Source organism: Notechis scutatus, chromosome Z (assembly GCF_049901735.1).
Source record: "Notechis scutatus isolate UNSWTSFEM ecotype Mainland chromosome Z, rNotScu1.2, whole genome shotgun sequence".
Lineage (NCBI taxonomy): Eukaryota > Metazoa > Chordata > Lepidosauria > Squamata > Elapidae > Notechis > Notechis scutatus.
Window position 1 is genome coordinate 12503011 of NC_142025.1, and position 15083 is coordinate 12518093.

The window sequence follows — 15083 nt, forward strand, 5'->3', positions numbered from 1 at the left end:
ATAATAATAAAAAAGAAATGCAACGAGCTGAAGTGATCGCTATGAGGAAAACTACTTTATACATCAGAAATTGGCGACTTGACGATTTCAAGGGTTCAAAAGGGCACTTAGTGAGTGCAAGAAGGACCTTATTAAGGTCCCAGGTGGGATAATGGTGAACCGCTGGTGGGAGTAAATTTGTGGCTCCTCGAAGGAAACTCTGTATGCATGGGTGATGGGAAAGAGATAGTAGATCTTCACAAGTGATAACTGATGCCAAGGCTGCCACCTGTCTTTTCAACATATTAGGTGATAATCCCTTGTCAAGCCCCTCTTGTAAGAACTCTAGGATTTGAGCCACAGATGTAGAGATGGGATCAATTTGAGACTTGGTACACCATTTGCAGAAACTGGAACATGTGGCATTGTAAATGTGAGTTGTTGAGGGGCGTCTGGCAGCTTGGATGGTGGCGATAACTCTGTTGGAAAACTTTTTGCTCTTCAGACGACTCCGCTCAACCTCCAGACAGTCAGGTGCAACCATTGAGGGTCCGGATGTTGAAGGGGTCCTTGGGTTAGCAAGACCCTGTCCGGCAGAATTCTCCATGGTATTGATATGGATAGACTGTGGAGGTCTGCAAACCACGGCTGTCTGGGCCAGTAAGGAGCTACTAGAAGCAGCTCCACCCTCTTGTCTAGCAGCTTCTGGATAACCTTGGGAAGCAGTGGAAGTGGCGGGAATGAAGTCCCAGGGACCAACAGCAGCAGAGTGCATTGAAGTACTCTGCTCTTTGTGAGGGGTACCTGGAAAAAAATCTCAGGAGCTGAACATTGAGGGGGGAAATGAACAGGTCTGCCACTGGCTGTCCAAATGTCTGACCGCCTCTTGAAACAGGGTCAGATGGAGGCGCCACTTTGATTGATCGATTGTGGCCCTGCTTAGCCAGTCTGCCTGTGTATTTGACAGTCCCGAAATGTGCTCTGCTCTGATGGAAAGTAGGTTGCTCTTCGCCCAATGACACAAGCGCTCCGCTTCCCGCATGAGGTGTTTCGACTGTGTGCCCCCGTTTGTTTATGTGAGCTTTTGCTGTTACATTGTCAGTCAATATTAGTATGTGTTGATTGCGTACCTGTGGAAGGAAGCTGAGGAGAGCCAGGTGTACTGCTCAAAGCTCCAGCCAGTTTATGCTGCATGACTGTTCTATGGAGGACCAGTGGCCTTGGGCTGTGAGTGATTGAAAGTGAGCTCCCCATCCAAACAGGCTGGCATCAGTGGTGATGGTAAGTCTGTGGGGCTCTTTGAAGAGACAACCTCTGTTTATGACTGTTCTGGTCCACAAGTGGAGAGATATGAGGACCTTTGATGGAACCTTGACCTTGTATTTGGAGTTGCTTTGGCCAGATTGCTGGTACAGGAGCAGAAACCACTAGAGGGATCTAGTGTGGAGGTGGGCCCAAGGAATTATAGATATACATGAGATCATTTTGCCTAACAATTTTGATAGGTCAGCTAGGGGTACCCTCTTAAGACCCCTGATCTCCTTAACTAATTGCTGAATGCTATTTAGTCTATCTGGTGACAGGAAAACGTTGCCTTGCACCGTATCTATGACGGCCCCCAGATGGATTAATTGAGTCGATGGTGTTAAATGACTCTTTTTCCAATTAATTGAGAACCCGTGTAGTTGTAGGGATTGGAATGTGGTCTGAGTATCTCTGAGTGCTTGATGAACGGAAGATGACAAAATTAATATATCATCAAGGTAACACTGGAGTCGTACAGGTACACCTTGGAGATGAGCAGCAAGAGCTGCAAGAACCTTTGTGAAGGTCCTGGGGACAGATGCTAGTCCAAAAGGGAGAGCCACATATTTGAAATGGTGGTTATCATAACAGAATCTCAAAAATGTATAGTGGGAAGGCTGAATAGAGATATGTAGGTACGCCTACACATAAGAATAAGAAAAAGAAACTACCTCACACAGTGTATAGAAGATTTGCACTCAGTGTGGCCATGTGGTCCGCCTACAACAAAATGGCGACCGGCCATTAATTTTGGCATGCGTGCCAGCAGCAATCTCCCACCGTGAGAAGGGATTAGCTCCAGAAAGCTTTCCCTTAGTACTAAATGGCTGTGAGGGATGAAAATAACCAGGCGTTTAAGCCCTTTACCCCAAGGTGGCGTCTGGGGGAAAAACAGCGATACAACTCAGTTGCGAGCGAGAGAAACAAAACCACGCTGTTTGTTTGTTAAAATGGCATGGATATCGCTATGGCAAGGGCAGGGCTAGTGGTTGGGGGGGGGTGCAGAATGAAGCCGAAGCTCCCTCCGCTTCAGGGCGTGAAAAGCGCTTCCCGATATAGTGATCACCAACGGCCAGATGGAAAAGGCAGCATAGGTAGATTGTTAAGCAATTTGTTGAGAGAACCTGAAAGACGAATTGACTGTCTCCAAACCTGAAAAGGGAAAATCTGTTTTGGCCAAAGAGTAATGAAAAAGCACTGCCTATCCCTCACGAGGCTGAGCCAAAATTGGCGAATGCTGGGGAGGAGTCCTGTGGAGGAGGAGGAGTGTTCCACAAATTAAGCCCAGCCTAGACATGCAGAGACTGAAGCACCTCCCACTACTGGATGCTCTGTTACTGAAGCCCCACCCACCCACCCACCCGCCCCTACCCTTCAGCCTCTGCCTCCCAGCAATTTGCCTCCTCGCAGCAAACAGCAAACAACCTGGTCAGCTTCAGCACAGCCTGATTAGCACAAGCAGCTGATTGTCAGTTGGATTGGTCTCCCGACGATCAGCTGTTTCAGTCTGCAGGGATTGCCAGCGCATATTGCTGCCACAGCATGCCCCATTTTTGGCCTCCACATCCTGTTTTCGGCCTCCACGTGCCCTTTTTTCGGCCACCGTGGGCCCCCCTTTTGGCCCATTCCGATCCCCGCCACCTGGAACAGGCCGAAAATGGAACTCATGGAGGCCAAAAATGAAACCCACGGAGGCCAAAAATGGAGTGTGCAGAATCAAAAAATGGAGTGTGCAGAGGTGGTGTTGAGTGGTGTCTATCCCCACAGCCTGGAACAGCTGATCGGCGGTATTCTGGGAGGCTGGGGCAACCACCAGCTGCTCATGCTAAATCAGGCTGCGCTGAACTGACCAGGCTGTTTGCTGTTTGCTGCAAGGAGGCAAGAACATATTTTTTTTCTTGTTTTCCTCCCCAAAAGCTAGGTGCGTCTTATGCTTTGGATCATCTTATAGTCTGAAAAATAGGGTAAATACATTTGGCTTGTAAGATAGTCCTTAGATCAGAGGACTTGGCTACCATAAAATAATATGAATGCATGGGATAAAATGGACTTTGATTGTTCTTTGCGCATAGTGGCCAAACCTGATTGGCCACCTCAGGTGCCATCTTATGCATTAACAAGGAATACTGCTTGTTGCATGCATGCAATAGGAATACTTGTCTCCCAATGTATTAGCTTACTCCATCAGTTCTACCAATTTTAGCAGGGAGGGCATGCTTCAATATCATCTTGTTGGATCCAGGAGTCATGGTTTCTTTGTGACAGTCCATGTCCTATAGAACAGATCCTGACCTTATTAGCTGTTGGTAAAAACTGTACTGGCTGTCCTTGAGGCTTTTAGGAAGGCTTGTTAAGTGAGATTTGTAGATTAATGTTGTTTTGATGAATTGGAATTATATTTGTGACTTTGGGCCTTATGCTATTAAATTGTTTTTAACCCATGTACATACTTTTTCTCAGAAGTGGAGCCACACAATTTGTTTAAACAAACAAACTAACAAATAATAAATAAGTCTACAATTTATTTATAGAATGTATTATGTGACAAATGTAATTAATTAAGTAAGAATACATTAGTAAGCACAACAGCTAATTATGGTGGTAGTGCACACAGTGAAATCTGATTTAATGGACTTCGGATGTAGTAGATCATATTTTATAAATATCTCCTTTCTGAAAATAACATGTCCATTCCATTCAAATAATTCTGGACAAGGCACTTCATTTTATGCTAATTTTGTCTTAATTTTATGACATCTGTTGTAATTATCATAATTTGTATGATGTTCTCATTATGCAAATGAGGCACATCGCATAATTTATATAATGGCATCATTATAGAAATCATCATGATGATATACTTTCATATTTATCAAACATTTGGGATTAACAGAACTTCCCATCTCTTGCAGATGGTCTGTTAGAATATATTCTGAGTTTCTTGAGACTCTGAAGGTTCAGCTTTCACCTGTTTCTGTGTGCAAGTTCATTTCTCTGCAACTGATATGTTTTTTTGTATCCAAGAGAAAACATGTAGATGTTTAAACATGTTAGCATTACTATTCTTTTTGAGTCCTGGTAAGTCAGGTGTGATTCAAACATCCATGCATTCTACTTCACTGCTGTGAAACTCAAAATACATACATGTTTGTGTTCAGTAATTTGACATGTGTATCATTCAGAGAGTGAGAAAGTACAGATCGAATTTAAAATTTCAAATGGACATGAGCAAGAATAAAGCTGAATATTCTTCCTGCAATCTTCCTGCCATCTTTATCTCTCTCTCCAGCAAACCAGCCTTGTACAGTATTAGAACTAAGAGATAGAAAGAAGTAGGTAGATTAGAGGTGAAAAACAACAGGTCAGAAGATTTTTCAGTTCTGTCTAATAGCATCCCTTTTGTGGCAATTATATTAACTCCTTGTACCTTTTATTTATCACAGGAGTCATTAAGTTTAAAGCCAAGCAAACGGACGTGTCTAGTGAGCATAGTATGGCTTGGTAAAGCTAAATAGGAAATGAATGGAATCTATTCACAGATATAGTCTATCAGGAGCAGCAAAAGCTACAATGTACCTTGATGAATTTAACATGAACCAAACATAAAGCATGAAACAATACCCTAAACAAAGAACTGCCAAGGAGAAAACGGATTCCCACCAACACTGATAGGACAAGCTACTATATATAAACATGAAACAAACTCCAGATTTACTTGCACTGATAATTACCTAATTCAGTAATCAAATGTCTTCTAACAACCAAAATCAGAGAGCACCAAGATTCCACATGTATATTGTTAATTCAAACTTATCACTTAGACCAGGGATGTCAAACTCACGTTGTCCCATCATCGTCATGTGACATATCAGGACTCCCCCACTTCACTAAACCAGGTGTGGGTGTGGCCAATGCATGACTCATCTGACCTGTGGGCCAGGAGTTTGACATCCCTGACCTAGACAAATATAAAGTTAGTGCCTTCAAATACAAAGGGAAGATCTACTTGAGTAAACAAACTAAAACATGGAAGAATACAACAAACAACATTTATTTATATAGATCAGGATAGATTGGGACAATGCAACTAACTCTCATATTTGACTAAAGATATCCAAAAGGCATCTGATTGGCCAGGGGCCCCCAAGGTGTGGGGACAGCACCTTTAGTAGTTTGGTTTTTAGTTTGACCTCACACCACTTTTCTTATAGCCTTTTAGTCAAATCTATATATTTTTTTTATATAGCTCAGTTTTCAATCCTCTGGTTAATAGCCGTTCAACAACAAAGGTCTGAAGGTGCAGACTTCATTCAAACTTGATTACTTTTTGTTATAGAAACAAGCAATGGTCTGTCCCAGAAGTTGGCAGCCATCACATTTATTTAAAGACATTTTAGTGAAAACGTTATGGCTTTTCAGATGTTATTGAACTACACTTCTAAATCCTAAGAAGTATGACCAATGTTGATAGCAGTTCAATTGCAAGGTTGGGCATTTTCTAGCTTAATAACATCTTGAAGATCATAACTTACTGAATGAGGAATACACTGCATTTTTTGAAACATTCATCCTGCAGTGGATAGACAATGGCTTAGAATGATGATAACACTGTATTTTATGTCAAACACAATTTCCTATTTCTTTTAATTTATTAAAAAGGCTGCAAAATGGATAATTTTGGTTGTTTTTTCCCCATTTTTCATTGAAGTTCCTTCCTCCAAAATTCCTCGAAGAGGTGTTTTTCCCTCCTAAAATCTCCACATTCCCCATAGTGTTGAAAGTAGAAGGATAAAGAACTAAATCCCTTCTCTTGCTATAGCCATCTGTATTGGAGAGTCAAATGGCTGCTTTTTAGAAAGTAAAAGGTGAGATTTAAAAAAACCTTTAAATGTAACCTACAGTTTGATTTTCTTTCTGGTTGATATCAGTATCATTGACAAGAATATTAAAAAAGCATCTTCAAAGAACCAGCCATGCCAGCTTGTAGAAACAGTCTGCAATTAAAAGGCCCTTTACTGATCGATGCACAAGACAATAAAAAGTCAGAGACATTGGAATGATTCCCTATCTGCCTGCTTCTATGATCTCAAACAACCTGTTTTTAATTCGTCCTCTGTTTTCCCTTCTCTTTTTCTTCTGAAAAAGGTGAAATTCTCACCACAAGAGGGAGTCAGAACTCAGCAGTAGCTCCTGTTAATCTGCTGTTCTGCATTCTCGGGGATGAAAACTGATTGTAATAAATTTAAACCTTCCTAGACGTAAAAGTGAACATTAGCCACAAATAGATAAAGAATGCAATTTTGAAAGGAATGCCAGCATCCCAATTTCAAACGGGATACAGACAGACAGTTGCTCGTGCTGCACACGAGTGTCACAGCTCTGCTTGGTGGTCAGGAATGATGTATTTTTGGAGGGGAAGTGGCAGCTTTAATGAGGATTTTCACATTTTGAAATATGGGTCTTGCTTTCATTCAGAGCTGCACAAAAATAGAATCTGATGGATGTGAAAATGGCTGCTTTTAAAGCTATCTTTATGAGCTGATAACTCTAGATTGAGACTACAAGCTTTCATCTAATAAAGTTTGGTTCTTTTGCTCGTGGTGTAATGCTCCCAAACAAGCCCCTCTTGCAATGATGCCTCAGAATAATAATAATTTAGTAGGTAGAGCAACTTCCACCAGTGACTCTCCATAGAAATTGGTGTAAATTAGTAAATTACATAGTTATTGGAAGCCATACTGGCTCTCACCATCTTCATAGTCTGGAAACACCTCCCCTCCCAATTTTTTTTTTAAAAATCAGTGTTTGAAATGCCAGAAGCAAATACTCTGAGATACATAGAACTCTTTTTCAAATGAAATATGCCCTGCACATGCACAGAATGTTTTTAAAAATGAAAATCAGTGGTGGGCCTGCTCATATATCAAGCAATGTCCCTTGACTTTTCATATGAAGAAGCAGGAAATTAATGGAGACACTATAGCTATGATCTAGCCAAGGTTATTTTTTTCCTCCCCATTTATTTCAAGGACAGATTTATAACACACTCTTATGTATTTTCAATCATAGGTACAGTGCCTGTTCTAAGATATTTTGCATATCACTGTGTCTCCCAAACTAAAATCAGTGAGATTTACTGCGCTAAGTTGAATGTCAATATAATTGCAGATAATTTTACTAATGTATGTATATGTGTACATGTATGAAGTAGGTATGTTTCTTTCCAAGTACTATCGTGGTAGCAAAATATACATTTTATGCTTTCAAAATATGCAAATACTGTACTTTTTGAGAAATTTAATTTAAAAAAGTGTTTTAATAATTGTTTCTGCTGGTGATGTTTTAAACTTGATTTATTTGCTTTTAAATTAATTTTTTTGCATTTCATTATTCTCATTCTTAGTTGCCTTAAGTGACATTTTTGGCAGGAAGACAGGATATAAATCCAAATAATAATAAAAACACCAGTAGTACTGCCATTATATTTTCAAACGTTTTATTATAAAGAAGCAAAAGTTTATATAAAAGGTCTAGTTTTCTTCTTTTAACTAGAGGGGTTCAGTTGACGAAGGCTAATTTTAATCAGGGGTTTCTGAGTTAAAAATAGATAATGAGGTATATATTTCTATATTTAATCTCCTTCAAATCTCATTGTTTACAGTTGCCTGTTTGTACCAGGAAGGCAGCAAGTTCTGATAATACATCTTTCTGAAAAAATGGATTATTCTATGGAAGCAAATACTAAAATGGATGTGCATGGTTTCTATTGCGGATTTTTGTTGTTTTTGGTTTTTCTCTACCATTATATATGCTTCTATTCATGTTTTCACAGCATCATCTGCCATCATGTGTTATTATACTGAACTGTTCACTAATGCTTGCTTGTTTGTCTTCCAACATGAAAATATTTCACTAATTACCTTGGAAAGTGGGAGGCATGATGATTCAGTGGTTAAAATGCTGGGCTCATTGGCTAGAAAGCCCATAGCAGGTGGGTTTGAGTCCCAAGCATTACGCAATGGGGTGAGTGCCTGTCTTTGCCTGCATCCTGCCCATCTAGCAGTTTAAAAACATGCAAATGTAAGTAAATAAATAGGGGGTACCACTTTGATGGAAAGGTAACAACAATCTGTGACATCACGATCAAGGAAATATCTTGGAAAAGTCTTGAAATGGAGATGAGCACCAATGACTACGGAGTAAAATTCATAGAGACTACTTTGCTTTTCCTTGGAAAACAAATTAGATCTGGGTGAATTTGCCCATTTTAGCTTCTTTTTTCCCCAATTTTCATTTTATACTCTTTCTATGTCAGTTGTGAATTTTCTTAAAAAGTATGAAGGAAAATTTGTATGCATTTGTATACATACTTTTTGTATGAAATTTTCCTAACATACGTACCTTTCCAAGTAACTTTCTCTCTTTAAATTCATCTCTGTAAGTGGTTTTCATAATATATGCACCGTATATAAGTTAATCCTCCTCATGTATGCAGTTCTATACTATTTTTTTGATAGGCGAACTGTGTCACATACTTTGAAAGAAAATGCAAATATTATAAGGAGCCAAGTTCTCAGCAGGGTTCAGAATAATGTAGGACAATGAATGGAAGACATTTGTCCTTCATTTCTAAGGGAGACTTTCTTGTCTGCTTAGCATCATAACAATGGAGACATGAATAAAGTAGCTTCACCTTTATTGATATTTACCAATTGTGAGCTTCAGGTAACATCACAGATGAAAGGAGTTGTCATATACCTGCCTCGCACAGTTCCTGTTTCCAAAAAAAGCTGTAGGACAGGAAAAAGTTTCTCCATCACTGTAGCTGCAGTCAACAGTAATGGTGTGTTTGTCACCAACAGTGTCTGTTATCCTTTTCTGAATGGCCAAGGAACACAGCGAGGGCAAAAATGACTTCAAAGAGGAACAGCTGGCTTTCTAATCATTGCTGCTGATGATATAGGCTCTGCTTGTGGGAACATGACACTGATGCTGGGAAGCAGCTTTGCTTCTGTGGGTGTTAAATGACTGCCCGGTTGCCTACAGAGAGATGACAGATATGGAGAACAGTGATGAAAATTTGGTGGCAGCCGCAATGGAAAACTCCTATGACTAAATGCTTAATAGGGATTGGGAAATGAGGAACAATGGCTTCTCTCCAGTTAGATGATAATTTTCTGTTCTGCAGGCCCTCACCCCCATGGTGATACTTCATTCATAATGTTCCTAGAATCTCTGCCCGAACCTCTAATAATTGGAAAAGAGAATACGAATATTCTGGTGAAACTCACCCATCCAGTAGAGAACACAGCTCCTAATATTGATTGTGCTTCTTCAGCCACTCTGTGATTCTGCAAGGAACAAGTATGGCATGAGTGTTTTCCTGTGGTACTAATAGGTGAAGCATATTCTTAAGTTCCAAAAACCAAAACTTGACCTACCTTCATTTGGAGTTTGTGCTCAAGGGATGTCCTTTCGTGCATAGGACAGATTTATTTTAATGTCCTTTGTCTGGGGCATACTTCTGCAATCTGTTAAATAATGGGAGACTGTGAAATCAACATACATTTTCCTATATTCCCAGGAAAGGGAAATTCTGTAACGGTGAGGTTACGTTACTCCCTGTGTTTGCCAGGAAACATTGTTGGAAATGATTCCAATTTATATTTTGAGGGAGGCTCACTTTCCTTTCAAATGGATCTCTTCCTTGCTTACCTGGGACAGATGCCTTTGTGTTTGTAGACTCAATTAAGCAATAGCGTTAAGATTTATCGAACAACGTTTATGAGTGAGCTCAAAATATCTCTAAAGTCTATGGAAAAATGTTACTCTTTTTCTATCTACTGTATGTTCCTAATGGTAAGCTTTGTTCAGTTGGAACAAATCAAGTATCCTTTCAGTCATGTTCAGCTCCTGTGACTTAATGGATACATTCATGAGTTTTCTTGAAAACAATATAGAAATAATTTTATGGATTATTGGAAGAATCCTAAAATACAAGGGAAAGATTATTTTCAGGGTTTTGGTTATACTTAGAATTGGAGTTTTCATTAACTCATACCGAACTATTACTCCTGCCTATTTTTTTAAAATCTATATAACGTAAAAGCTTCATTACAGGTTAAGTCTAACTCTACAATAAAGTTTAATTTCTTTCCTCTTCTAATATTTCATAATTCAAATTCGCTTTTCCTTTCAGTATTGCACCAATACTGGCAGGGATAAATGGCACGGATAAATTCTACTGATACAAAATTTCCATTAACATACTTCTTGTCTCAGTGTCTTTACACTGATAGATGTTCAAGATGTTTCTTCAAAGTGTTCTAAGAAAGCATTGCTTTTCTACTGGTTGTCTGGAGCCTCCTTTTTCCCCCACAGCTCACCTGAATCTCTACAGATAAAAATAATTTGTTTCTCCAAGACTTTCATTCTCATCTTTCATAACTTGGGATGACTTTGTTTTGCAAGCCAACTAGATAAAAAAATGCTTGCATTTCACTGACAGATACTGAAATTCCAGAGAAATTTCAGTTCTTCTTTATCAAATAAAGTTAAAGTTGCTGGAGTTAGGCAAATTACTTATTTACTAATGTTTAGGAAGAGGTCCAAAATAGATTCTTCACCTATCAGCAAATTACTATTGTTTACCCGAAGGGGTTATTATAGTGAGTGGGGCAAGGCACATATACTATAAATACATTTGCAAATAAGCCTAACTGCAGATAAGCTGACCCTCATTTTTTAACCCAAATACCACGAAAAAGGCCTCACTACACATAAACCAAGCTCAAAATGTTCATATGTTTTAATTTTCACAATTGACTTATCTGTGGGTAGTGTATTTTTTTAATGGTATTTAGGTTAAAAATTTAAGGGTCTGTTTAATCTGTATATGGGCTTATCCACAAATATATAAGGGATACACAGGAATTTTAAAAGTTGAGGAAGACTACCATATATATTTGTAGATTAGTGTTTCCACAGAGAGTTATTGGGTGCAGTTTGACACATAAAATTCTTGGTTTATTCAGCAATATAAAGAATCCCATGGAATGAACAATTTCACAAAACATATTTCCCAGCTAGGTTGGGTCCATCCAGAGGTTGATTAATCTTTCTGTTTTGGTTTCTGACAGCTTCTTATTTTTCCAGGCTTCATTGGTTTCTTCCATTTCCACACCAGTTTGAAACATTAAGACATAATTTGTATGAAAATTCATACTTTTTTTTCCTGCCCAGTTTCTCTAATATACAAGTTTTTGTTCTATGTATGTTATTTCCATTTTAGAATTCCATTTTGTATATTTTCATTAATAAGTAAAGGTTCAATTTTTAGAATTGCTTTGCAAAATTTGAAGAATGGTGAATCTGGAAAGATAATGGAAGTTTGGCTTGAATATTGGTTCAAAAGAATGGAATTTATAGTACTAGATTTGCACTACAGTAGTAAATATGAATCAGCTGAATTCCTTCACTTTCTCAGGCTCCAGCCAATATTTTTCTTTAGTTAAAACACCATATAATCTGATTCTTTAAATGTAGCCATTTGGGAATTCCTTTAATATATATCTGAAATGGTGTGTGGAGATGACTCGTAGTTGATATTTGCTCATACTATCTTTAGATAAAATCTATTATAGTTTTGACCTATTACCATTTTTATTCCCTGTGCATCTGTTCTGTTGATGCACATAAACTGTTTAATTTGACCACTTGGTTTCACACATTTGTTCAATGAGCCTTGATTTTGTGGCCAGCAATGGGATAGAAAATGTCAAACATGGTTTTTAAAATAGGTACATTCACAGCACGCAAATATGTAATACTGAAATTTGTGTAATGCATTTTAACCCAGAATAATGTTCAAAGATGACTGTACTATAAAATAGCCCATCTAATTTAACAAGCTGAAAACTACAAGGCAAAAATGAAAGAAAATGCAAGCTAAGGTTAGTTGATTTGGCATGCAAAGTAAAATATTTTTTAAAAAATCTACAAAAACTGTAGTCAAAATTGTCAGAAGAGTTAAAATTGAAATATAGTTTCCAACACTACAGAAAGCTAGGGTACATATTTAAATAAACGTAGCAAAACACCTCATTAAATAAGTACATAGCAAAACACCTCTCTTGGAACATTTTCCATGTAGGTATAGATCATAGATCTTATTTTGTGACCCTGAAATACCACATGAATATATCTTTCCTCTATTTTAGAGTAGTCAGTAAATTCTAACATAAATGGGAAAAATCTGAAGGCAGATAAAGATCTCAAGGAAAAATGCATAACAGGGTGCTCTATTTTTTCCAACTTCCTTTTCAAAAACTTAGGAAAAGCAGAAGAAATTTCAATTGAAGAAGAGTCCAAGACAAAATGACTACCAAGAAGAACAACACTGAAAGAAAATTCAGGTAACAAAATCTATCTATTAATATAGCCTCATCGCAACTTAGTTATTTTAGTTGTCAGTCAAAGGGACCTGGGCGTGGAGGGGTCTCTTTTGGGGACTAAGGTGACCTCCCTTCCCACTGTGTCCCTTTGCAATGGAGGGAGCTGCCAGAAAGCAGGAGAAAAAGCAACAGATTGGAATGATCAAGGAGAGAAACAATCTGGAATCAAGGAGAAATTTCCTAACACTGGGGACAATCAACCAATGGAACACTTTGCCATCAGAAGTTGTGGGTGCTCCATCACTGGAAGTTTTCAAGAAGAGATTGGATAACTAATTTCATCCCTGGAGGTTTTTAAGAAAAGACTGGGATAGCCACCTATCTGAAATGGTTTCCTGCTTGAGCAGGGGGTTTGACTTCCAACTCTATTCTGATTGATTGATTGATAGTTACTAACTAAAAACTAGCAACACTTTCAAATTAGAGGACAGAAAAATTGAATTTTTTTCTTGCTTCAGCACCCAAGTATGCCACATGAACATATAACCAGCAAAACACCACCAGCTTTTTCCTTTATCTCAGTCAATTGATTGACAGCCATTCTTCAGATATCTTTAATATTTATCTGAATTCTGGAGGTGAAACCTGGGAAATAGATTTTAAATGTACATTTTAAACAATGATGTCCTCTTTATCTGACTGTAACTCAATAGGGGGGATAAAAAAAACATCCCTACCATACCTTAGTTATGATGTCTTTCGTAAGAGCAAATATACTCTGATAATAAAAACAAAAATAGGGTTCTATGTTCTTTATGTATGGAAATACTATTAATTTGCAGTTGAAATATTGATGGTTCTTCAAAGGTCTCTATGCTCAACTTCCTTTTTTAAAAAATTAACTTGTCTGGTGGCTCTTAGTTATGCAAAAGGGGAAGAAAATGCCAACGTCTTTGCACATGGCTTCAGCCAGGAACGAGACACTGCTGAAGTACAGCACCCTCTGGGCGAGCATTCTGATAAAGTCACAATTTATGGCTAGAACACAAGAAATCACATTAATTTTACAGAATCCCTTCAGCTCGGTGGTGGCTACCTCAGAGCTCTCACCTGTGGCAAATGATTACATTTGCTCCTGCTGGGAATGTGACTGGGCAGACGAATGTTAAAGAGGGCCTGCAGTGCAGCCTGTGCTGCTTGACCTTTAGCCAGCTTCTTGCTACGTCCCGAGCCTTCAAATGTTCTCCCATCCACTCTCACAGCCATCACAAAACTCTTGATATGCTGCTTCTCCACAGTCTCCGAAAGGCAGACGTACCTCAGTCCTGACCGCAGCTCATTGAGCAACACCACTGGGTTCTTTTCACTCTTGGCGGTGGACGCCATCTTGTTTTGTTTAGGGTGGCTCATGAAGTCCAATGTGTGGTAGAGTAGCTTCCCTTGACGGCAGGCCTTAGAAAGCAATTCGTTATTCACAGGTGTACAGACTGAGAATTCCTTACTGTGTGCAGATGGTTCAAACTCCTTGAACAGAGTGTCTGGAAAGTCTTCTAGGTCTGACGTAAAGTCTGTAGATGGGTTGAAACAATTTCCCATGGCAAAATGAGCTTGAGATGCATTGGGAAACTGCACAAATGACTTGAGGGCTTGTTCAGCAGCTCTCATTTTGGCTTTCTTTTTTGTCGGACCAGTGCCTTCAAATGTGTGTCCATTGACCTCCACAGCAACTGCAAATACTGGGGCATGGACAGGGCCAGTTTGGGAAATCATTTTATATTGTAAACCAGGTTTAAGTTCATGTAGCTGAACCAGGGCATTCTTTGGCGTTACAGTCCATGAGACCTTCTTGCAGATGAGCTGAAATTTGCAGAAATGTCCACTGTTGCCCTCTTCTAGAGGCCTTTTTCTTTTGACCCTGGAAGCTGCTACTCTTGATCTTTCATTAGAAGTAACTGAATGATCTTCTAAATTGCCAGTGTTACGGTTCTCCTTTACTTCAGCACTGCTTATATCTGTTTGGGAAAAAAAGCAAAAAAAAAAAAAAGCCCACTAACATTACTGGAACTAGTGCAAAATGTACACACAACAGTTCAAAAGTATTGTATAAATCTTGATTGAGTTACTATTTTTTTAATCAGTTTGGCAAAACCTAGTTATATGGATAAGAATAATATTTTTTCTTTCTTCAAGTATGTGGATTATTGAGTGTTGTAATGAATGTGGTAAGGCTTACAATAGATAGCAGAAAATAACTTTTTACACACATAGCTAAATTATTACCCTACCACAAGATGCAATACTGACTGGTAATAAACATTGTTTTAAAGGGGGATTAAACTAATTTATAGAAAGTAAGCTTATTAATCAGTACAAGACAAGATGGCTGTGTACTACAGGATCAAGGTC

General features: G+C 38.6%; 1 protein-coding gene across 4 annotated transcripts in view; it reads right to left on the reverse strand.

The window, feature by feature from the left end:
- ADARB2 (adenosine deaminase RNA specific B2 (inactive)) overlaps window positions 1–15083 on the reverse strand; it is a 504709-nt gene that overhangs the window by 130942 nt on the left and 358684 nt on the right. For all 4 annotated transcript variants that reach the window (XM_087946315.1, XM_087946316.1, XM_087946314.1 and 1 more), the window contains one exon: window positions 13788–14689. In XM_087946315.1, coding sequence (XP_087802441.1) covers window positions 13788–14689 — 902 coding nt within the window. The remainder of the gene's footprint in view (window positions 1–13787; window positions 14690–15083) is intronic.